Source organism: Tenrec ecaudatus, chromosome 16 (genome assembly GCF_050624435.1).
Source record: "Tenrec ecaudatus isolate mTenEca1 chromosome 16, mTenEca1.hap1, whole genome shotgun sequence".
NCBI classification, from domain to species: domain Eukaryota; kingdom Metazoa; phylum Chordata; class Mammalia; order Afrosoricida; family Tenrecidae; genus Tenrec; species Tenrec ecaudatus.
This window is the reverse complement of record NC_134545.1, coordinates 9,265,696-9,289,793: the sequence shown is the minus strand read 5'-3', so window position 1 is coordinate 9,289,793 and position 24,098 is coordinate 9,265,696. Positions and strand designations below refer to the sequence as shown.

Here is a 24,098-nt window from a genome sequence, read left to right as displayed (position 1 = left end):
TTGTAGTTCCCCCGCCCCCTCTTATTCCCCTGCTTATTCTAGATACATGTATTTTGGTAAGGAATAGTATACACATTTTGGAATCATTTGGAAGTAGCACACAACTCGGAAAAAGGAAACCGGTCTTAGGGAAGGAGCTCCAAGGACAGGCAGTCTGTATGCAGCCGCCTGGCCCTATGTGTCAAAGGGTAACAAACCGATAACCTTACATACTGGTGTCATCATAAAATATCCAGATCTTGTTTTTTAATGGGTCCTCTCTGAGCCAGAAAAGCCCCAAAGGAAACAGTGCAATGATGAAGGAGAAACCTCCAGGGCAGCTCTACTCTGCTCCGGAGAGTGGCTACACGTTGGAAGGGACTCGCGGACACAGCTTTGATTTTGACGAGCATGAAGGGGAAACTTGGGTGGGTAAGGCTTGAAGCAGGGGCAGGATTTTCAGGGTAGACCCTCTGGTACAAGAGGGATTCCAAAATGTACATGACCAACTTTCATCATCTCTGAATTCCATTTTTCCACAAAGTGTCTCACGCCCCCTCACCTATTTTAATTTTTTATAATTATGCGACTCTATTCCCTATTTTAGAACTAGCGAAATTTTCTAAAGCTCGGGGACACGGCTAACAGTTGTAGTGCATTAATACGATGTTGTGATTTTTGAGTCAAAAGCCTTTTCAAACCGCCAATTAGCGGCAGACACCCTAAAGGCAATCTGGATTTTTTTTTTAAACACTCAGTGATCAACCGTTCCTCTGCAGCCGGGAGAGAAAGCAGCAGTTTGTGTGCTTCCTGCTGGGGGAGTGGCGCCGCCGGCCGTGGAGCCCCCAGAGCTGCTTCGCAGCCTCCTCTTCAACACAATTAACAAATCGGCTATAATTACAGCTCAGGTCAGGCTCAAGCCCACAACCATTACTGCCGTTCTCCAGGAATCTCCAAGCCACCCCCCTTCCCGTGCCCCATCTCCCCGGCAGGAACAGCTGCTCCCCGACAGCCCAGCTGCTGACCGGATTTCCAGAGCTGACTAGGAAGGGTGCCCCTGGCCGGGTGGCTGGCAAGGCCCCATGTTGAGTTGGCTCTATGGGCAGTCACTCACCATCCTCGGAAGCCAGGAGCAGGAACTTCTCGGACGTGAAAATCTGTTTTTTCTCATCCACAATCAGCTGCCAGAAGCTGCTCAGCTTGGCCTCTGCGGGACACAAAGGCGCCCTTGGCCGGTCAGCCTACCGAGCAGGCCCTGCCCACCTCCTCCCCTGGCCACTCCTGCTGGCTTCACACCCGTGTCCAGCGACACAGCCTGTAGGAAAGCCTTCCAAGTCCTCTGTTGCCCACAGGAGCCTAGGCAAGCAGCTTCCCCCTTGGCGCGTGCACAGACCCAGGGACCTGTGTGATGTGCTCCTTCACACACACCACGGCTGTCCCTGCTCTTCCCACCACCAGGCTGCTGCCACTCGACCCTCACACAGCCACCGAAACCCTTTCTAGCCCTCGACCTAGCTGCCATCTATCCTCCAAAGCTGCTCACGCGGCACGTGCTGCAGCAACACCGTGCCTTCTTACCCCCCGCGCCCTGGGACAAGTTCTAGGAAACGGCTGCAAACTGCTCTCATCCGTCAGGTCAACCGCGGGCCTGGGCAGAAGGCGCCCGGCTCCCTTTCTAATCACAGCATGAGCTCTGATCTGTCTGCGCGACGTGATGGGGCTGGAACCACGAATCCAAAGGCAGGCCATGGAGCAGCAAGAAGGCTCTGCTCTGCTGTCTTGGGTTCATTTCCAGGAAGGAGCTTTAGAAAGCCCTGGCACGTGCCATTTTCTTGTCATTATGTTCCGAGAGCTCTCGGGAGCCCCTGCCCACTCGATGGCCAAGTCATCAAACATGTCTGATGATGGCAACATACGTACAAATGTGCTTGATACAATGGATATACGGATTGTTACAAGAGTTGTAAGAGCCCTCAATAAAATGTTTAAAAACAACAACAACAACTTTTCTGGACAGCAGCCCTGTCCTACTGTCAGGCGAAGGGACCTGAATGCCCTGGCAGGAAGGTGGGGCTGGAAGGAGGCTTCCTCTCATCTTCCACGAGGGGGTACTTCAAACTGGGTGAAAAGATAGTGTGATCTCCCCTAAACTCTTCAAAGGGCGCTGGTACTCCTTTGTGTCTGCTGTGTTCTGTATGCTGAACAGAAAGCTGACTGAAGGTCAGCCTGGGAGTTCTCCCCCAGCCACGTCCCCAGAGCATGGCAGCAACAGGACATTGGAGGACAGGCTGGTCTTCAGGCGCTTCCCTGCAGACCTGGCAAGCAGCCCTGTGGGACCCCATGCAGTAGGTAGCCAAATACATCTTTGAGTTTCCTGGACATCAGACACCAGTCCCCATCCACCTGCACATCCCAGGGTCTTACCAGCCTGCGCGTCAGTCACTGACAGCTTGGTGAGCAGCAGGGCCGCGGCGGCCCCCTCCGTGACCATGGGCACCTGCGTGCTTTGGGAGGCTGCCTTCTCCACTGTCTGGATGAGCAAGGGCAGGAAGTCCAGGGCCTGGAACAGCGTGTCACCTGAGGACAGAGGACAAGCAGCTCAGACAGGCTGGAGCTATGGGGTGACAGGAGCACCTGCGAGACACTTGACCTGCCCGGGTCTGAGCTGCCGGCCCGAACCCTGCTCCCTTTGCAGGTGTCACCTGCAAAGAAGCAGGTCTGGTGTCGGAGCGGAGCGCCAACCTGCAACTGCGAGACCAGAGCGCGAAGGATCCATACAAATCCAACCGTCCAGCCAGCCACCAGATGGACAAGGCAATGGGATGTGAGCTGCTCCTCATCACCGCGCCCAGCAGCCCCCAGTAAGGCTCCCGAGGTCTACCCAACTGTCCACATGCCAAAAGCAGAGCCCACCTGCAAGCCTGGGAACTAACCCATGGAGAAAACGCAGAAAAACACAGAAAAAGGCTAAAACCACAGCTGGGCCTCTATGTTTTCTTAACTTCACCAACAGGAACAGCAAAACCTTTCCACGATGACACTCCCGACCTCCCTCAGAGGCCATCAGGCATTGAAATCTGAGAAAAGCTTAATGTTTATTCCAAAGCCACTCGTACCACGAGCTGAAGTGACAAAGTCCAGCCACGCCTGGGTCGTCTAGGAGCTCAGCCTGAAGCTGGTCGACAGCATAAGGACAGTACGACGTAGGTACACGCCGCTGGACAATCAGGGATGTAAGGAGGGCTATGAGGAGGTACCTCTGTCCCTCAGAGAGCTGACACTGCTTCACCGTGCGGTCAAGCCGCGGTGCCTGTGGCTGTGCGCAGACCTGGGGGGGGGGGCACCTGAGATGGGGTTCACAAAAGATCCCTTACTCTCCCCCACTCAGTATGAGACCCTCTTCTGTTTAGTGCCCCTCCCCCACCCCCTGGTAATCTTCTGAAGAAATGCGCAGGTGCAAAGTTCATCATCTATGACACACTTCACACAGAAGGATGACCCTTGGGGGGTGGGGAGGGCGGGTCTGGAATCCTGTGGAGGTTATTTCTGTATTGCTCAGTGGCAGCACTGCCCTTGGTCCTGCTGTGCACAATCGACCACATCCAGCGTCCCCGGTCCCAGCTCCCAAAAGGACAAGCGCTCCCACCCCTCAAAACCACCTGGGAGCACTGGTTTCTGTTGAAGACCTAATCCCGTCTTCTCCTAAGAGGAGAATCACACCCTATCCGTCCTTTTGTGACTGCCGTACTGCCCACCCTCAGCATCATGCCCACCACTTTCATTCTCCTGAGCAGGCTTCCAGCGCTCACCATGAAGCCTCAGGGGTGACTTTCAAAAGCACACCGTTAGGCGTCTAAATCCTTTTCAAAAGAAACACGGCTTAGGGCCGAGATGGCCAGAGAATCTGCCGTGGAGACCAACCACCCTAACGTGGAAGGCTCCCAGCTCCGGTCTGGAACAAAGACTAAGAGGGTCGGGCCTGTACTATGTGAACTATGTGACCGCAGTGTGTCCCCAGGCATTCAGGCAATGCAGCAAGGGGGGTTGGTCTGAGTGGGTCCTCCTTCAATTAAGATTCAAGCCTCGAAGGTCTGATCAGGGGAGAAACAGAGTCGGATGAAAGCAGGGTCCTATTCTGGGCTTCACTGGCAGCTGACTCTAGGTAGCCCTGGGGGGACCATACTAACAGAAGGGGTAGTGGCTCACACCCACCAGCCACCAGGTGGGAGAAAATTGGGGCACCCTTCATCCATGAACGTTCGGCCTTGGGAAGCCTGGGGCCATTCTCCTCAGTCCTCCCAGCGCACTCCAAGTCCCTAACAGCAGGTTTGGTCTGCTTCTGCTCCACGTGCAGGGTGACCATGACGAATAAAGAGGTTCAAGAAGAAACACTAGACATTCCCCGGAAAGAGGAGCGCTGGACACCGTGAGAATGGCTAGAAGGCTCGGTCATGCTCTTACAGGGAAGGCCTGAGCATGGCCCACAAGAAGCCTCTTACCTCGGAAGGAAGTCAGCATGCACTGCAAGTAGGCGTGCCTCACTGGTGAGGTGGAGGTTTTAAGGCTGAAAGCTTTCTTGAACCACTCCATGAGCTTCTTGGGTACTTCCGTGGTGAACCGGTTGCACCAGAGAGCCAGGATCGAGACGGCATGGACTAAGGTGCCCTCGTGAACTAGAGCGACAAGCAGACCCCGGGTCAGCCCAGGCCACGGCAAGCTCAGGCAAGCCAGCGGACCACCGTGGGGCGAGAGCAGTCACGAGAGCACCCGCTCTGCAGAGCGGGCTCCGGCTGGGAGGCCTTTCTCCAGAAGGAGGGTGGGGAATTCAAACTGCATGCTCGGTAGGTGCATGGGACGGATTACCTTCTTGCTGGAGGAATGGGATGAACAGTTCGGCCACAGCCCCATTCAGGACTTGACTGGAAGGCCCGGACACCACGTGGTGGCTGACACTCCCGATCCCTGAAAGCCAGAAGATGCCTCCCTGCTCAGGCCCTGCCGAGGCCCACCTCACCCACCAAGTCCTCTGTCCAGCCTCACAGCTCGTCAGGCTGCCCAGCAGTGCTGCCTCTTCACAACCTGCCCATTACAAACCCTCCCTCCAAGCTTTCTGCCCTCGAAGAAAGCCAGGCAGGCCTCCCACTAGACCTGCCAGCCCTGCTGCCAGGGCGAGATGGAAGTCCAAGGGCATCCTTCAAGCGATCCCCGGCCCAAAGGCGGGCTCGTCTTGCCTAGTTTCACACTCCACTTTCCCAGACCAGACCCCGTACCCAGGGCCAAGGGTCTACCTGAGAGGACGCTTATCTTTTGGGTCACAACCGTCAGTTTTCCCTCTGAGCCTGAAAGAGAAACGAGTGAGAGTCACGCCTGCCAGAGAAACCGCCCACCAACCGGCGGTGTCACACAGGCCCTTCTCTCCTCGTGCCCACCAGCTGCTGCCCTGCCTCCCAGCACGGGGCTCCCTCTAGCTCATGGGGCTTCCTGCAGACCGAGCACAGCCCTTCCTGCTGCCTCACTTCTATCTCCCAAGCCAAATGTGTTGGGCGGCTCGGAGACGCACACGTGCGTGGTGTTGTCAATGTTGCACAAGAGTTCTCTGCGTGATTTTATCACAATCTAACCATTTCCCTGTGACGGGACATTTTGGTGGCTTCAGGCAGGGGAGCTGCTCTGAGGATTCTTATTTTTTAGTAAGAAATTCACATTTCCCCAAAGGGTGGGTGATGGATTTGTGGACAGGACCCCGGGGATGGATCTTCGGGTGTAAAAGTGGGCTGACACAATATTGGTGAGCCTGTGGCTGCCAAACAAAAGAAACAGTTCCGCTCTCCGAGAAAACTGAGGGAGTGAAAAATATATGTACACAGACATAGCTGCGAAAACTCATTGCACCAAGATGTTATGAATGCAGGCGGATAAGCAACAGAAACGTGGGACCGGGTAAAATACGGAAATTAGATAAATTATCAAGGGTTCACAGGGTTGGGAGGGTGGTGCAGGAAGGGGAAAAATGAGGAGCTGATACCAAGGGCTCAAGCAGAAAGAAATTGTTTTGGAAATGTTGACGGCGACATATGTACAAATGTGCTCGATACAACGGATGTATAGATTGCTATAAGAGCTGTAAGAGCCCCCAATAAAATGATTTATTAAATGTTTTAATATTATGAATTTTGAATTACTATTAGTACTAATGTAATGCCTACTACTTAAAATGTTATTCGCTATTAAAAGTTGCTAACTACAAGGTCAACAGTTCGAAACCACCAGCCGCTCCTCGGGAGGAAGACCGGCCTTCTATTCCCATAGAGAACTACAGTCTGAGAAACTCAGTGGGGCGGCGCTACCCTGTCCTACAGTCGCTGAGTCAGCACCAACTTGATGGCAGTGAGTTTGGCGTGGTTTTGGTTTGGGGGGCACCTCCCCCTAGTTCCTCTGCTGGAAAAGGAACATCTCAGGCCATGCTGCCCACCCGGCGATGTGCACCCCATCTCACAACCCTGACGCACACAGGTCCCCACCCCTGAACAGACCGCAGTGCCAAGCGCCAGTCCAGATCTTGGCATCTACAGGAAGGTGGGCTCACCTCCGAGGATGGCAAACAGGTGCTTGCTCAGGGCTTCCATCGCCGAAGAGTCACTGCACTGGCGGGCCAGGTTCCGCAGCGCCAGCACGGCCTCGTCCATCAGCTGGGGGCTGTTGGATTTCAGCTGACCTGGACACAGAGAGACCCTGCTCAGGGCAGCTCGGCCACGGAGTGTCTACATCGTCATCAACTTCATCTTCTCTGGCCCCAATGTTCTAATCCCAGACCCTACGTCCTCACTGCAAAAAGCCTCAAGGCACACACTATGCAAATGGTGTCCTGAGTGAAGCCCTATCTCAGTGGTTCTCGACCTTCTTCCTGCCTAGGCCCTTACATACAGAGCCTCGTGTGGTGGTGACCCCCCCAAAAAAACCATAAAATTATTTTCGTTGCTACTTCATAACAGTAAGTTTGCTACTGTTGGTTGGAATCATCACGTAAAATATGATAAGCAGGATGTATTTTTATTGTTGCAAATTGAACGTCATTAAAGCATAGTGATTTATCACAAACAGTATGTGACTCTATAATGTGAAACATTTACTTCTAAGACAAATAAATGAAATTCTGTCTTGAAGCATGGTGTAGCATGAGTTAATAGTCTTCACTCCATGCCAGATACTCCTCCGTGGGGGGTTCTACATGTGGGCGGACCCACCTGGAGCCGGATAAAGGAGCGGTGTCTCAGTTCCTAAGACCATCAGAAATATGTGGTATTAGGCAACCCCTGTGGAAAGGGTCATCCGATGCCCAAAGGGGTCGCGACCCTAAGGTTGAGAACTGCTGCTCTACATCTAATGGGCGCTGTCCCCCTTTCCACAAGAATTGGAACCAGAATAACCACAGTCCATGGCATGGCCATAGAGCCTATAGCGGGGTAGGGTACTCACTGGCCAGTCCTTTCACGATGTCCAGGGCATACTGGCTGAGATCCAGGGTCACTGAGGCCAGCAGACAAGAGATAGCTACAGGGGAGGAAGCACTGACCAGTCAGTATCGAGCACAAATGCCCATTTTCCCTCGGTCCTTGACAAATGCCATGTAGCATTATGTCCAGCCTGGCTTGGAACCTTGACTGCTCTACTCCTTAGTCTAGAGGGCCACAAGAGTGGTCATGTCTTTGTCCCAAAATTTTGCTGAAGAGCCACCCTGCTCCTTCCCAATCAACCAAAACTGCCCCTCAACATCCCACTTTTCCCCCACGAGAAACAGACCAACCCACATGTCCTGTGGGCTCAAAGGCCACTTCCACCCCAAGCTCAAATGGTCTAGAGAAGTGTATGAGTCTCTAGACGGCTGTTAGATCCCACACTTTGTCGACAATATTCTAAGTCAGAGGTCAGCAAACTTTTGAGACAGAAAAGCCAATCTTGTTCCTCACCACAATTTAAAAATTCTTTGAGAGCCCTGAGTACCTGTTTACAAATAAGGAAAATTTAAAGTAATATTATAAATGAAACTATGAAAGTTTTATTTTCATTTTCAGTTTGACTTCAGTCACCGTCGGCACCGAGAGCCACAGTTTGCTGACACCGGTGCTGAGTGGATACACTTTTGTGTGTGTCTAGCACAGGAACTTAAACATTACAAAGTTGTTTCCAAAAGCTCATGGAAATATTCTACCTATTTTCCCCACATACAGTTTTTGAAGCCCCCTCAGTCTCTAAAGGGTCTCCAACCTCCCTCCCCAAGGTCTGAGGGAAAAACATCTTTAACCAGCACTTCCTACTACCCAGCACCAAGGGGTGCAGGTCACCCAGCAACGTGTCTCCCTCCCCAGCTCCCGCTGGGCAGCAACCCACTTTCCACAACATTCTCTGGGCTCCGCAGCAAAGACTTCTGTATGGTGGGCAGGATGAGGTCCTTAAACTCCGAGTGTGACAGGTACCGGAGCAGAGGGGCACAGCTATCCTGCAGAGAGAAAGGAGTCAGGCCCCAGCGCCCAATCGCGCAACCCACCCCAGATCAAAGGGCCGCCCGGAAGCAGAGCATGTTCACTGGGGCTTGGCCTGAGCAGCCGCGTCCGGTCTACCTCGCACTCACCAGCAGGTACTTCTGAGGCTTGACTTTGCTCATCAGAACGTTCTTCATGTAAAAATCCAGCAGGGCACTCTAGAGAACACAAGGCCCTGGTTGGAGGCTGCCATTTCTACGTCTCTGGACACTGGCCTCCCAGATCCCACGTGTGTGACTGCCTCACGACATGAAACCCACCGAGGCCCCACATTTCCCGGCACCTGGCACACTGCCCACGGGTCTTCCTGTACCCCGCTCAAAGGCTTCCATGGCTTTCCACTGCTCCGAGGGGAATGCCGAAACTCCTCGGCCTGGCTTAGTAAAAGGCCTCGCCTGCTACCTGGCCAGCTGTGGCCAACACCTCTCTTACCCACTCCCACAACCGCAGCCCCACGCGTCTCCTCCACGCTCCTTCCACACACGGCTTCCTTGGCCTAAAATGCTCCTCTGTCGCTTTGACCTTGTTGACTCCCACCCACCCTGACCATCCAGTCCCCCTCAAGGGCACCCCCATGTGCACAGTGAGGCTGCTCACCCAGTTCCCAAGGCTGCGTGTGGCCTTTCTGCCCAGGTGCCTCTACACAGGTTCCAACTGCCAGCCTTCCAGTTAGCTGTCATGTGCATACCCACTCACGCCACCCAGGGACTCCTGCCCACCCCGAAGTCCCCTTCGTTTGAGACTCAACCCAGACCTGGGTCTGCTCGGGTGCCCTCGTTACAGCAGCATCTACTGCCAAAGAAAACCCATTGCCAAGGGGGCGACCCTATGGGGCAGGGTGGAACTGCCCCTGTGGGCTCCCGAGACTGCCATTCTTTTGGGGAGTAGAAGGCCTCCTCTTTCTCCCAAAGAGCTGCTGGTGGTTTCGAACTGCTGACCTTGCGGTTAGCAGCCCAATGTGTAACGACTACTCCACCAGGGCTCCTCTGTAGGACTCATTCGCTCACCCACTCCCTCACTGCCATCGAGTCGATGCCGGCCCTAGCCGAGCATAATTAAACAGGTCTTAGACTCTCCTTGCATGCAGGTTCCAGAGGAATAGGTTCGAATCACCCCTGCTCACTGCAGCACCTCTATCACCCAGCAGTACTGGGCACATGGTAGCTGCTCACCTGGGGTGAAGGCATGGATGGCTGCGGGATGAGCAAACCCAACCTTCACCCCAAACCCTCCATCAGGCTCCGCCCCAAGTCAGAGCGGGAGGGTAAACTGAACAACTTCCTGACCTCACGCATCACGGTAAAGGGCTGGGGCATCCGAAGCTCATGGGAGAAATGTTCAGGTGGGGTGAGGCCCTGGGGAATGCCAGCCCCACTCTCTCACTCCCCTCAGGCCACGGTGGGTGAAGGACGGACACAGCTCGGCCGCCCGGCTCTGCACTTGCCTTATGTCGGCTGACCACGTCCATCTCCTTGTGGTTCGTGCAGAAACGCACCAGCAGCCCCAGCATGCCTGCATAGCTCTGGTTGGGCTCCAAGCTGAGGATGGCCACCACGTACTGCTCCACCAGGCCGGCGTTCTGGAGAGCAGAGGGTGGGGCCGCTAGCTCAGAGGGCAGTGGGGAGCCGGGGCAGACACAGCGAAGCCCACCAGCCCCGCTTGCTCCTGTCACCTCTTTCCACAGCTTGGTGAGCTTCTTCACGGCGCCATCCACGGCGTGCCTGTGGGAGCCGCCGAGCACCTCCAGCAGAAGCAGACACTGCACCTCCACCTGCCAGGAACAGGCCAGGTGGCCAAATTTGAAACAGGACCAGGCATCTGCCGCCACTGGGCCTCTCCCACTCTGCCCGACACTGGCCAGCCCTGCCCTGTCCTTAGAATCTTTCCATCACACACTTATTCCTTAGTTAAATTCAACTTAGCGAGTCAATGAAGCCACGTGGGAGTCAGCAGACTCCCCATGAAGTCAGAGCACAGAGAATGAAGAGCCAGGGGGCTGTACAGCTTCCTTCAGGGAAGGGCTGCTCAGGGAAAGAGCAGGGCCCTGCCTCAAGGCCTTCTCCAGCCTCTGTGGTTTTGTCTTCGTTCATCCCACTGATGTCCACTGCACACCAACTACACAGCAGGCCCTGGGCTACACGTCATGGAGGACGGGAAGGCCGGCAAGGGAACCCCAGCCACTGTGGAGCAGGGGGAGGTGTGAAATGGAAAGCGTGCCCAGCTTTGTGTGCCGCCAATGGCCAAGGACACTGGGGAGCTGCGCGGACAGCCATCATGGAGGAAGAGGCCTGCCCCAGCGGCCAGGTCTCCAGTTGATGCCTCTGTGACAAGGACGGAAATGCCATCAACGGGGGGGGCCAGTCGCCCACACCCGCTGGGCTATCCATCCGCTCCGCTCGGAGGACACAGAAACAGGCGTCAGGGACGAGAGACTCGGAGCAGTTCTGGCACCAAGTCCCAAAATTGGTTAAAAACAAAAAAGCGACAAAGTATGTGCTAGATGCAATTGTGTCTCTTTAAAAAAAATTTTTTTTAAGTTTCTTTTTTTGACACAGAGTGAAAACTGTAGCCAGTACGTCTGAAACCACTGGACACAGTGGCCTCAAACACAGACAAGCGCACGGGACCGCATCTGTGCGTCTGAGGAGGGCACCGGACAAGTTGTTCGATGGCAATGGAATGGGATGTATAAACCTTCCCCTTAGATGAGGAAAAACTACGGAAGTGGAAAATGTGAACATGCATACAGAGACTGGATCAGGAAAGACACACAGGAAACCAGAACCAGAGACGAGGTGGGAGGCTATGGGTAGGGGTGGGGAAGAAAACAAGCATATGCCTCCAGACATGTTGAATTAAAAAATAAATATAAATCAGTCATCTTTAAGCTTTTCGCTGGTACCACATTCCAAGTGGCCTGGCTGTGCCCTCCTTCAGGAAGGTTCGCAGCCCTCCTCTGGGCACAGCTTGTTCCACTCTGCTCTCAGGCCTTGCCACCCACCCCCACCTTCCTGCCTGGCTATTCTTCAGGGCTCTGTTACACAGTCGGGGCCTGTTAGCTGACTTATTTCTTATCTATTCCACAGAAAGGACGCAGGAGCCCTGCTATCGGTCGTGGGTTAAAAGCTGGGTTGCTAACTACAAGGTCACCAGTTCAAAAGCACCCGCTGCTCCTTGGGGAAAAGAAGAGGCTGTTTAATCCCATGAAGATTTACAGTCTCAGAAAACCCATAGGGCCAGACCCACTCTGTCGGAGCTGACTCAGTGGCAATGAGTTTGGTTTGAGTTTTTAGGAAAAGCAGCCCACTGCTTTCTCCTCAGCTTCCAGGCAGTGCCCAGCAGACAGGAGGCCCCTTCTCAGGCTTGGTGAAGGGTCACTGTATCAGCACAGAATAAGGGGGGGGGGAAGTTTCAGGACACAGCACCGAGCACAGCCTCCCTCTGACCACTTGAGCCCTCCTCCCATTCACTAAGCCATGCACATCTTTACTACATACCAGTACGCAGGAGGCGTGGCTCAAGCAACCGTCATCAGAAAAGCCCATGAGGTTGCCTGGAAGACCGTAACTTTCCTGGGATAATTCAGTTCCAATTCAAGTTCACGTTCCGCACCACCAGGGCAGAACAGGTTGGGTGGCTGCCTGGAACCACTGCTGAGATCCCCTTGAACCCTCAAGGCTTCCCGGAACCCAACCAACAGCTGAGCTGAACTATTAAAAAGGCCAGCCTTGAGCTCTTTTAAGATCTAAGTCCATGGAATCCAGCTAACAAGGGAAACTTGAAAGAAGAGCCAAACCTTGGAGCGGTGCGTTGGGGTACATGGGGGAGGAAGGGCTTATAAAAGGAGGTGAGAACGGGGCTCCACTCCAAGTATGTCATCAGTGTCCCTGGGCTGTTCGTGCTGAAGGGGTGTGTGGTTTTGCACTGTATATCCCCAACACATAAATAAACATCTGTAAAATAAACCAACCTCCGCCGCACCTGGCCAAAGAAGGCCATCTCCGGTGAGCAGGCACATGGAAAGAGAACACAAAGAATGTGGAGGGCATGTATAGATAACTGAAGAACTCATGGCAGGAATTCCATCCCCTCAACTCAGTGCCATCATTCCGACACAAAGTGACCTGACAGGACAGTAGACAACTGCTCTTGTGGGTTTATGAGGCTGAAAATCTTTTTGGGAGTAGAAAGCTTCTTCTTTCTCCTGTGGAGCAACCGGTGATTGAGAACGGCCGACCTTGTGGTCAGTGATTGAGAACGGCCGACCTTGTGGTTGGCGGCCCAAAGTGTTACCCACGGCGTCGCCTATCGGGCTCCCCATCCCACTAGTCAATACAGCAACCGGGACGGTCTAATGATCGAAGACCAAATGAGTTGTGGACGGCCTCAGGGGCATCGTGTGTGAAGGTTATAAAGAGACAGGAGAGGAGGAAAGACAAAGGCGGATGTCAGGAAAGACTCTGAAACTCGCTCTTGAACACAGAGAAGGCCAAGGGCCTGGAAGAAACAATGAGGGGGAAATGCCGAACAAAACCATCCAAGAGGGGCTCAGAAGGCAGTCATGTAAGGAAACGTGCAAGGAGCTGGAGTCAGAAAACCAAAATGCAAACACACACTGGGGGCATTTCCCAAACGGAAACAAGTACAGAACTTGGTCTCGGCAAAGTATCCATGGGCAAATTCATTGAACGACTCAGGAAGCATCAAGAGCCCATGGAAGGGGCAGAAAGATGGAGGGAACCCACTACACGCAGAGGAATTGGACACGGTCATCATTGCAGGAGGCAGCGGATGCTCAAGAACTGATGGTACTAAAGGAGAAAGCACAAGCTACACTGAGGTGCTGGCTACAAACAGGGCCAGGATTCTGAACACACCTTGGCCCGCCGGCAAAGGGAACAAATACAGATTGGAAAAAACTACAGCCGGGATGCTTCCTGGAAGCAAGGAGGGCAGGACTTCATTTCACGTATTTTTGTCACGCTACCAGAAGGGGCCCATCCCTAGGGTCAGTGAAAAACACGAAGCCCATTGAGGAGTTGGGCTGACACGGTGACTGCAGCCAGGGGGCTCACCCGTGTGAGGACAGAGGGAGCTGGGCAGTTCCTGGTCAGCGGGGACTAAGCAGCAGCCAGGTCAAGACTGAACTCCAAGTCACAGGGAAAGAAAGCAATCAGCCACTGACTGAGGTGACTGCACTGCCTGGCTTGCTGGCTCGCCATGGTTACGGCATTGCCCAGGCAGGCAGGGCCACATGGCTCTTGGTCATCACTCGGTCCCCAGCTCAGGCCCAGGCTGGCACGTAGAGGGCTGTCCAAGGCGTTAGGACACCATGAGGCTGCACTCTCGGCTGTCCACATGCTCCGCAACGACTCGCACTCACAGCGCCTCGGGACCTGCCACCCAAAGAGCCCCGGGGCCGGCGGGGCTTCATCCGCACGTGTTGATGGTGCTGAGAGCAGCCCTGGGAACCTACCAGCTTGTTCCAGACGTCGCCTTGCCTCTTGGCTCTTGAGGGGAAGACGATGCGCACCAGAAGGCAGGTCCAGGACAGTGCCAGCAGGGCAGCAGAGCCGCTGCTCTTACTGTGTGGGGGGGGAGGGGGGAGAGCGGGCGTGAGCCGCACCACCAGCCCTGGACGACGGCTGGGGAGAACTGGGGGCCGGCTCCCCACAAGTCAGGACATGGAGTTCGGTCACATTCCCCTCAGCACTATTCCACGCCAAATGCACTGCTCCTGTGGCAAGTTCCAAGTCATCGCAAGCCTACAGGACAGGGTCGAACTGCCCCTCGGGCCCCCACGCCCGGCATCTTCACGGCCTTTCAGTCAGCAGCTGAGCGCGGGGCCTTCTTCCCACCCTGAGTAGCCTTGAAACAAAAAGAGGGCTCCCCCTGACCCCATGGCCCTCAGCCCTACTCCTCAGCAAGGCAGTCCCCTCCACTGAGCTTGCCAGCTTACTCCCTGCAATCCTTTACTCCCAGGGCTGCTCCCCAGAACGCCACTCACTGCCTCTTCCTTACCTGGGAACACCTGATTTGGAGCCAATGCCTGAAGACTGCAGCGACTGCAGGAGGTTCTTGGCGGTGGCTTCCGGCTGGGCCTCTGCCAGCTGCTGGATGGCGGCCTGCAGGGCCCTGCGGGAGGCTGCGTCTCTAGTTGGGGGGGTGAAGGAGACAGTGGACATTGACTCGGGGAAGCTGTTCTCGGGGACACTTAGGGCCTGGTATTCCATGTCCCTGACACATCTCCTCCTGAAAGCAGCTGATCAGGGTCGGGAAAGTCTAAAGGCAGCTACCAGGTCCCTCACGTTTGCGTGTGCAAGGCGCGCCAGCCAACACACACACAGCACTCAGGCAAGAAGGCACCGCTCCTGGAACTGCCCTGGACGAGCCACCACCCTCGGGCAGCCGCCCATGTCATGCCCACTCTGCAGATGAGCACAAGGAGGTGCAAAAAGGTTAAGTGAGGCGCTCAGCTTCCAACAGCCAAGATACAACACAGCCCAGACCTGGGGGGTGGGGAGGAGCAAGGGACGGTGGGAGCAGGTCAGCTAGCTGTGGGGCCTGGGCACTCCCTGCTGAGAGGGACGCCGCTCGGCTCGCCACACCCCGGGCCAGCGGCAGAGGCTCACCTGTAACGGTGCAGAGTCAGGCAGAACAACTTGCAGAGGCCCTTCACGGCTCCCTCCGGCAGCTCTGAAAGCAAGGGTCACACAGAGAGAGTCGCTGAAACCGCTTCCTGGGCCCACGCCCACAAGACTGGGAAAACATGGGGGACAGGAACCAAGCATGTGCTGAGACCAAGGCAACACGCACGCCCTGGAGAGTCAAGCACCTAGCAGGGCAACTGCTGGGGGCTGGGTGGCTCTGAGGCTCCGTCTTATACACTCGGGAAGGCTGTAGTTGGCAGCATTTCGGCAAGCTGTTTGCTTCGGCTGGGAAAGAATGGGGCGAGAGCACGGGTGCTCACCAGCATGAAGCAGAGAGCAGGGCTAACAAGTGCCTCGGCCTGCTCAAGGCAGAAGAGAAGGAAGAACGGGAGAAGCAGCGCCTGTGGAGAACTGAACTGTGTCCTCCCCGCAAAAAATAGGTCTGCTCACTCCCAATCCCTACACTTGTGGTTACAATCGCATTTGGGAATGGGTTGTCCAAGAGCACATGATCAGGGTGTGTCTGAACAAAGCCCCTCGCGGTGATCTAATGGGAGCAGGTAGCAGTTGAGAAACAGCCCTTGCTGCAGAGCTGAAGCGAGCCCTGGTGGTCTAGTGGGTTATGTGCCTGGGCTGCTAATGACGAGGTCAGCGGTTCGAATCCACCAGGAGCTCTGCTGGAGAAAGATGAGACTGGCTGCTCCTGTGAAGAGTGCACCGCGGAAATCCACAGGGGCAGCTGACCTATCCGACAGGGTCGCGTCGAGACTAAGTGGGTGTGATGGCAGCGAGTGCCACACAGTGGAGAAAATGCCTGTGTCCGCCTCAAGTGGCACTGTGCATCCACTGCCACCCTCCAGCCCGTGGTTTCTCTCACTTACAGCCACCACTTGGAGCACTGGTGACAGCAGCACCGGAAAACTGAGCCCACACCCAACGCTGCGCTAAAACTCAAGTGTTGGCCAGCCCTGCTCTACGCACTTAATACACGGGTACGCCAATAAGCCCTCGTGGGGGAGGGGGAGGGGGGAGAGAGAGGGGGTGGCCTGTTGTGACCTGACTTGCAGACAAAGATGACAAAGCAGGCTGGCCGGAGAGAATGAGAAGCGGACTGGGCAGCAATGCTCAGTGAGGCTGGACAACCAGCGCAGAGCATGACGTAGGAAGGCAGGAGCTGCTGAGACGGGGGAAACGTCACTTGCCGGCCCAGAGAGACAAGTGAGGAGCACCAGGAACAGGGGGCCCACCCAGGGCTGCCCACACATCAGGCACCCGGATGGCAGAGGGCCCTGGACACAATCCATCCACCTGGGAAAGGAAAAGTGGCCAGGGAGAAGGGCCAAGAAGAGCGATGGGCCCAGCGAGCTTCCCCCAGCATGGCTCTGGGGAAGCTCCAGCCACGCCGGCCCTCCCACTCCTCAGCCCAGTCCTTGCAGAGTGGCTCAAAGCAAGGTGATGGGAGCCACCAGGTTCAGGCCCTTGAAGCGGGTCACTCTTCTGACCACAGGTCCTTCCTCACTACCTGATGCACTGGGGCGGGGGGTGGGGGGTGGCGCTGACTGAAGGGTCAGACACAGGCAATGCTCCATCGGGGTCTCTGCAGCCAGTTCAGGTGTCTGGAGGCAGGGCTAAGTAGAGCACTGGGGAGACTCTCAAGGCCAGACTGGGAGGAGCCGTGCTGCTGCCCGCCAATACCCCAGCTTAGCTGACTCGGACAGCATCCTCAGCAACTCTGCCCACTCACAGATCCAACTCCTCTCTCCAAATAATGGGCTGCGGGGAGAGGGGGCAGGAACCAGTATGGTCTGCAGCAACCACTTAGCAGAGAGAGCCCCACATGATGGGTCAGAGGGTGTGAACAGCCCAGCTCTGTGTCTCTGGAACGTGGCCACCTGAAGGCCACCGTGTGGTAACAAGCAACCAGAAAGACCTTGAGGAACATGCAGGAGAACCTCTCAGAAGCTCGCAGGCGGTAATCAACGTCACTGACACACCACTCTGACAGGCTTGGGCCAGCAGCAAGCCGCCCAGGAGACTCCGTTAGAAGTGGGGAAGGCGGGCGGGACTCGACCGTTGAGAGGTGGGGGTCCCAGTCAATCCCCGGCCACAGTGCTCAAAGGGTTGCCTAGGCCTCTGAGGGGCTTGTTGAAGACACAGAGGCTGGGCTCCACCCAGAGGATTCTGGGAGCAAACCTGAGGATCTGCCGTCTCCCAGGAGATGAGCGCAGTGCTGTGTAGCCCAAACCAATGCGTTACAGAACCCTAAAGAAAGTAGAACCCTGGAGAAACTCACTAGGATTTACAGGGTTAAGGTCACACCTGGATGAGGAAACAAGGTAACTACACATGCAGTCCCTAGAGCAACTGTTCTCAAACCTGGGGTCGCGACCCCTTTCCTTTCACAGGAGTCGCCCGATTCATCACAGTAGTAAAATGACAGTGATGAAGTAGCAACCACAATCATGTGATGGTTGGGGGTCACCACCACATGAAGAACTATATGCGAGGGTCGCGGCATGAGGAAGGTTGAGAACCACTGCCGCCTTACAAGACCTTGGGCTGAGCAGAAGAAGAATGTGGAAAAGAACTCAGAATCATGAAAGAGACCAGGCTTCCCAGTCAGAAAAAGGCTAGTCGGACCTCCTTGGTTACCCTGCAGATCTGAAACTCCCCCCCACCGCCCCCCTGCGCCATGGTAGAATACTCAACTCTAAGATCAGGAGGGCAGCTTGTAGCTAAGGACAAAGTTCAGAAGGCTGGGGGCAGAGGGCCTTGCACACAACCAACCCAGGCGGGAAGTGGGGTAGGCACCCTGAGGAGAGGGAAACGGAGGCACTGAAACAAAATGTGCTGAACCTGAGACCGGATGACTGATAGACTGCCCTGCCAACCCTCACCGACCATACACTAAAAAGTAAAAAGCAAAAGTTGTTGGCATCTTTCCCATCAAAATAGTTAAGCTACATTATAGTCTCTGAGGTCTTAAAGGCTTGTAGTTAAACAAGCAGTCATCTAGCAAGGAAGCAACAAAGCCCACATGGAAGAAGCACACCAGCCTGTGTGATCATAAGGTATCAAAGGGATCAGATATCAGGCATAAAGGAACAAAAAAATCATATCATTGTGAATGAGGAGAAGGGCTGAGTGGAGACTCAAAGCCCATCTGTAGGCAACCGGACATCCTCTTACAGGATGTCCTTATCCTCATGGGGAGGAGTCGAGCCAGTCAGGGTGCAGTATAGCGCCAATTAAACATACAACTTTCCTCTAGTTCCTGAATGCTTCCTCCCCGCCACTATCGTGACCCCAATTCTACCTTACAAATCCAGCTAGACCAGAGGATGTACAGATACAGAAGAACTGGAAACACAGGGAATCCAGGACAGATGAACCCCTCAGGACCAACAATGAGAGTAGCGATACCAGGAAGGGAAGGGGAAGGTGGGGGAGAAGGGGGGAACCGATCACAGTCATCTACCTATAACCTCCCTCCCTGGGGGATAGGCAACAGAAAAGTGGGTGAAGGGAGACATTGGTCCACGTAAGACATGACATGAAAAAATAATAATTTATAAATTATCAAGGATTCATGGAGAGACGAGGGGATGAGGAACTGATACCAAGGGCTCAAGTATTAAGAAAATGTTTTGAGAATGATGAGGGCAACCAATGTACAAATGTGCTTGACACAATGGATGGATGCATGGATTGTGGTGAGAGTTGTACGAGCCCCCCATAAAATGATTCTTTAAAAAAAATCACTTTGGTATCTAGATGGGTAAATTCTCCAAGAACCCAAGTAACCTTGAGCAAGACGACATAAGTGCACGTGCAAGCAGCAAACCACACCCACAGGGACAGGCAGCACCTGCCAAACACAGGACCGAGGCACTGGGCAGGGTCCCTGGAGGCCGGAACAAAGAAGTACCTTTCCTGGCCACGCATTTCCCCAGCTCACTGAGGATTTCTCTCCGCTCCTTCACGCTGGCTGTCGTCACCTTCCCTGCGAAACGCTTCAGTGTCTCCGAGACCTGTCAGAGGCAAGCCCAGAGGAAACGTCACCACTCGGACCACAAACGGGGGCAAGGGGAACTTGGTAGAATTCAGGGATGACCTCAGACCGAGGGCTTCCCCCGGGTGCCACTTGGGGCCAGAAGATGGTTCTTAGTAGTTCTGGGGCTGCTCTATGAATTCTACCCACCAGAGGCCAGTAGCTCCACTGCAAACACCTCCCTACCCTGCCCACCTACCTGGCTGTCACGACCAAAACTGTCACTACAGACATTGCCTGATTTTTTGGGGGGAGGTGAGAGGGACAAAGACTGCCTCTGGTTGAGAACAGCTTACTTTAACCCAACTCTACGAAGCTTGGGTAGACAAAAGGCAACCACCTCAGAATAGAAAAATCCCTTTTCTGAATCACCCTTGATACTGTCTCACATTAAACTCCCAAAGGGGAAGATCCGCATCCTGGTAGATCACTGGGGGAGGGGGCGGCGGCGGCACGGGAACAGGCACTCAGGTGACACTCCTGCACCTCTGGGGGCTGCGTCAGGTGTCTGCATCCAGTCCATGTGGCTGCCACCCAGCATCACCCTCACATGAATGTGACTCAACGTCAACCAGATTGGTCGCCCAGGGCAGATGCGCTCACCAAGAGCTCTAAGCAGCCTCCCCCATGTAACAGACCCCACGAAGTGCAGGCCATTCCAAGAGTGGCACCAAGAAGCACAGCACCTGCAGGTTTGAAACTAACCCTGAAACTACCTGGGTCTCAAAACCGACGTGCGCACATCCTTGGTGTCAAGCCCCCGCAGTCGTGGCCACTGCACAGAGCAATGACATCTGCAGAAGCCTCAACACGCCTGCGAGGCTGCTCCAGAGCCAGGCAACAGCTACAAAGCGGGCAGGTCGCGGACACAGGAGCAGCGGAAGGCTCCCGTTATCAGAGGGCTGTGGGCATCGCTTTCTTCTGAGATAAGGCAGAGGCAGCCCTGATTGTGAAGCTCAGATTCGAGGGGGCAGGAAGACAAGAACACCCAGCTTTTCTTAACGCCTGGCTTCCTGGCAAGGAAGGACTGCTGTCCACCACTTTGTTTTAAGAGTATGTTTTCACTTTAAAATGCCCTTTCTTTTTTTTTTGGTTTTATAGTTATACAAGGGTCAAGTCCAATGGCACTGCTACAGAATCATAGGAATCCTTATAAATAAAACAAAAATATCAAAGTGTCAAGTGGCGAGGGGGCTTCAAAACATGGAGAAATAGAAGAGGTAATGAAGGAGCCCCCCTCGTATTATTTTGCCACGAACCCCCCCCCCCCAATAAGGGTGTTACCCTTTGGAAGGCAGAGTTTCCATCTCTCCAACCTTCCCTCAAAAAACTCTACCCTCTCCACTGGCCAGCCTGGCAAAATGGCCTCCTCCAGGGGTCGCGATCAAGCTCCTTTCAAATGTTCGCATTTGGGATAGAAAAAATTCCGAAGGGGCTAAGATCAGGATTCTGCGGTGGGTAGGGTGGTTTTCTTCTGAAATTCTTGCAGGACAGCTCTCAGAGAACGTGGGGGCAGGGAGAAACAGTGCCTCGGCACAACCTTCCTGGCCTTGGTCGTTCCGCTTTCCTGAAATGTCTTCCTAGTGAGTCCCCATGATCCTCCAGTGTCCTCCGGGGAAAATAACCCACGTGGAATAAGAATCCCAAAGGACAATTACCATAACCTCCTGAGCTAAGCTGGCCCAGCAGACCCTGCAGGCAGCTACTGTTCTGATTGCATCTTTTTTTTGAGCGGGCCCCATAAGGAGGTGGAAGATGCGTGTTGCCACTGAACATACGTTTTGTCTGGAAAACCCTGTGCTTGGATAAACTGGACCGTCAGGAACAAAACGTTTTTGGACATCCCCTCCTACCTGCACCCAGTATGTGAGTGAAGTCCAAGGACGCTGTGAGGCTCACCTACGAAACCACTTCCAGGGACACCCCGGGTCACCATTCAGTCTGGTTATTTTTCAGTTTTATGACCTTTGTGGCAATAAAAGGTCAGCGATTTTTTAACCCACTGACCACTCTGCAGGACAGCCTGCTTTCACAAAGACGGCAGCTTCGGAAACACCACGTCACATTAGGGTGTCTGTGAGTCAGAGCTGACTCAACAGCTGTGGGTTATGCTACTTTTATTCAGGTTTGAGAGACAGAGAGAACAGATGCCGGGATACAACCCGCCCTCTACCCAGAATTCCCATGTAGCTGTGGCTCCGTGTGACAAAACACTGAATGTCTGGCTAGTCTCAGAGTTCTTAGGGGCAATGTTCTTTTTTTCCGTGACTGGAAAGAGAATATTACTCAGTTGAGACTATGTTGGGGCAAAGCTGAGGTAGGGGTCCACCGAGACTTTTCAGAGACAGTATCTGTGGGTAAGACCACGGGCTCAGAGTTCAAAGTAGCAGCTACCCAATTTAGCTTTCTGCAATGACATAAATGTTCTGCAACCTTCAATACTGCAGCCACTAGCCACCCGTGGCTACTGTGCACTGAAAGGTACAAATGAAGAACCACATTTGTAATGCCATTTGAATTTAATACATTAAGTATCGAGAGGGGGTATTACCGTATATACTCATGTATAAGCCAGGTTTTTCAGCACAATTTTAATGTGGTAAAATTAGGTGCCCTGGCCGATAGTCAGGTTGGCTTAGACTCGAGTATATACAGACATGAAATAGCTGTATGGCTAGTGGCTACCACTGGACAGCATATTACTACTAGGGGGGAGTATAACATGAGTATAATGGAGCAACATGCAGTGTGGGTCTCCCCACGCTTAGGGAACCGCTCAACAGACGAAGGCGCTTTTCTAAGACTGCATATGACCAACTGGCAACAAGTTACCAGCCGTTTGCACAACAAATATCTTGAAAGTCTAAGTACTTGTTCACACTCTGGCGACCTGGCCTATATAATGTTGGTGCTGCTGTTGGATGAAGTCCATGCCCCAGGACTGGCCTGCTGTGATCCCAAAGGGTTTTCACGGGCTGATTTTGAGATGTGTATCACCAGGCCTTTCTTCCTAGTCTCAGTCTGGAAGCGGTGGCGAAACCTGTTCAGCATCACGCAAGCTCTCACTGACAACATAGGCAGTGGCGGCATCACATGAAAAGCACTGGCTGGGGATCGGACCCAGGTGTTCAACATGCGCGGTGAGAAATCTACCACTGACCCACCACTACATTCAGCCCATATATGAAAATCAATTTATCACGGCAGCAAACTGGAGCCACAAGTGAGCCAAGCTTTGTCCTTTAAAAGAACAAACTCACTGCTATCCAGTCAATACCCACTCATAGAGACCCTCACATCATTAGGGAAGCCGATTGCCTCGTCTTCCTCTCAAAGAGCAGCTGGTGGGTTCGAACCACTGACCTTGAAGTTAAGGTGACCCACTATGCAACCACGCAGTTGTCCTTTAGACACCCGAGGTTTCTTTGCCTCTTCTATTACCTTACTTTAAAAATACTCACTGCTCCTTAACAAGTTTGGGGTGCAGGAAAAGTTTTTCCAAATTACTCCCTGTACTCCAAGGAGCCCACAAATTGTCATCACTCCTGGGTAACAATAGCTCTTCCTGAGTAGCAACAGTTCTTATAGCTAACCCCAAACCTGTTAGCCATCAACATGTATCAAGTCCACCTTCATCTCATGGAACCTCCACAAGCCTGTTAGATTGTATTCGTTTCACCCCCCTCGACTAGACGGAGAACTGGCTGGGGCGCGGAGTGGGTCTCAAACCTCCATCTAGCGTCTATGAATGCGAAAGCTGCGCTCCAAGTTCTGCACACAGTAGGTGCTGCAGAATACATGGGCTGAATTTAAAGTTTAAAAAGAGAGTCCCGCGTGGCGCGAGGCTAACGGCCGGTGGGTTTGGAGAAAATGGCGAACTTCTGTAACTCCGGGGGCGGGAGAGGGTCCCGCCGGCCTCCAGCTGCCGCCCTCGAGGCCCGAGCCTCCGGCGGCTCTAAGCCGGGGCGGGTCGGCGCCGCCCGAGCCGGGGCCCCGCCGGGGCGCGCTGGGCGCCACGGGGAGTCCGCCCCGGGCCGCGCCCGCCGCCGCCGCCTCACCTCGGGGCCCCTCACCCGGCGGCCAAGCCTCGGAGGCGGCCCGGCCCAGCGGCTGCCGCCCGCGCCCCGTCGGCCCCGCAGCCGCCTGCCTCACCTGCGTGTCGGCCGCCATCCTGCCGGCGCTGACCCCGGAACCGCTTCCGGAGCACTTCCGGGTCACCGCGCGGGCCCCCACGCGGCAGGGCGAGGCCGGCTGCTGGCCGCGGTCGGCGCGTCTGTCGGCCCGGCGCCGGACGGGGCAGGCGGCGGCCGCTCCTGGGTCGCAGGGAAGCCCGAGTTTCGAGTCGGGGAGCCGGATGGGTGCTGGCCGGAGATGACCACCCCCCTCGACCTGGCCTCGTGGCGGGAAACGAGCCTTGGGAGCGTTGTAACCGCCTACGGCCCCGGCCGGATTCTTCTCGACCCTGCGGGCCCGGCCGGAACGCCCCCGTGCGGGCTTTCTCGGAGTGGATGTATCCGGCTGCGCTCGCGACCGGGCCAGCGAAAGGGAGCCCGCCAGCCACTCGGGCTCGAGACGTCTGTGGGGAATGGCCGTGCCGTCATTAGGAAGGGTCGCCTGGCCAGAATGCCGCTCACAAGCGAGCCTCCAGGAGACGATTGATGCAGTGGCAACAACGGACTCTAAAGGATTGGGAGCATGGCACAGGGCCAGGCGGCAGCTCCTTACAGGGTTACTATGTAACCAAACTCGACCAAACACTTTGTGTCAACTTTTGGACAATTGTATCTTTTGTGGCACTTTTGAACCACTCTGGCCAAGTGGTCCATCGTTAATGTGTGCTTCCTACTGAAGACAGCCGGTCTTCAGAGAAGGTGATGT

The 24,098-nt window shown here is 54.6% G+C and overlaps 1 protein-coding gene across 1 annotated transcript in view; it reads right to left on the bottom strand.

Annotated features, from left to right (window-relative positions):
- GCN1 (GCN1 activator of EIF2AK4) overlaps positions 1 to 23,527 on the bottom strand; it is a 56,117-nt gene extending 32,590 nt beyond the window's left edge. The window contains exons 1-16 of the mRNA XM_075534016.1: positions 23,373 to 23,527; positions 19,098 to 19,200; positions 15,152 to 15,215; positions 14,541 to 14,672; positions 13,996 to 14,104; positions 10,192 to 10,290; positions 9,964 to 10,098; positions 8,609 to 8,677; positions 8,368 to 8,476; positions 7,456 to 7,530; positions 6,566 to 6,694; positions 5,268 to 5,318; positions 4,843 to 4,941; positions 4,479 to 4,652; positions 2,404 to 2,556; positions 1,094 to 1,186 (exon numbers count right to left, since the gene is read on the bottom strand). Coding sequence (XP_075390131.1) covers positions 1,094 to 1,186; positions 2,404 to 2,556; positions 4,479 to 4,652; positions 4,843 to 4,941; positions 5,268 to 5,318; positions 6,566 to 6,694; positions 7,456 to 7,530; positions 8,368 to 8,476; positions 8,609 to 8,677; positions 9,964 to 10,098; positions 10,192 to 10,290; positions 13,996 to 14,104; positions 14,541 to 14,672; positions 15,152 to 15,215; positions 19,098 to 19,200; positions 23,373 to 23,390 — 1,612 coding nt within the window. The 5' untranslated portion in view covers positions 23,391 to 23,527. The remainder of the gene's footprint in view (positions 1 to 1,093; positions 1,187 to 2,403; positions 2,557 to 4,478; positions 4,653 to 4,842; positions 4,942 to 5,267; positions 5,319 to 6,565; positions 6,695 to 7,455; positions 7,531 to 8,367; positions 8,477 to 8,608; positions 8,678 to 9,963; positions 10,099 to 10,191; positions 10,291 to 13,995; positions 14,105 to 14,540; positions 14,673 to 15,151; positions 15,216 to 19,097; positions 19,201 to 23,372) is intronic.
- Positions 23,528 to 24,098: the final 571 nt, after the last annotated feature.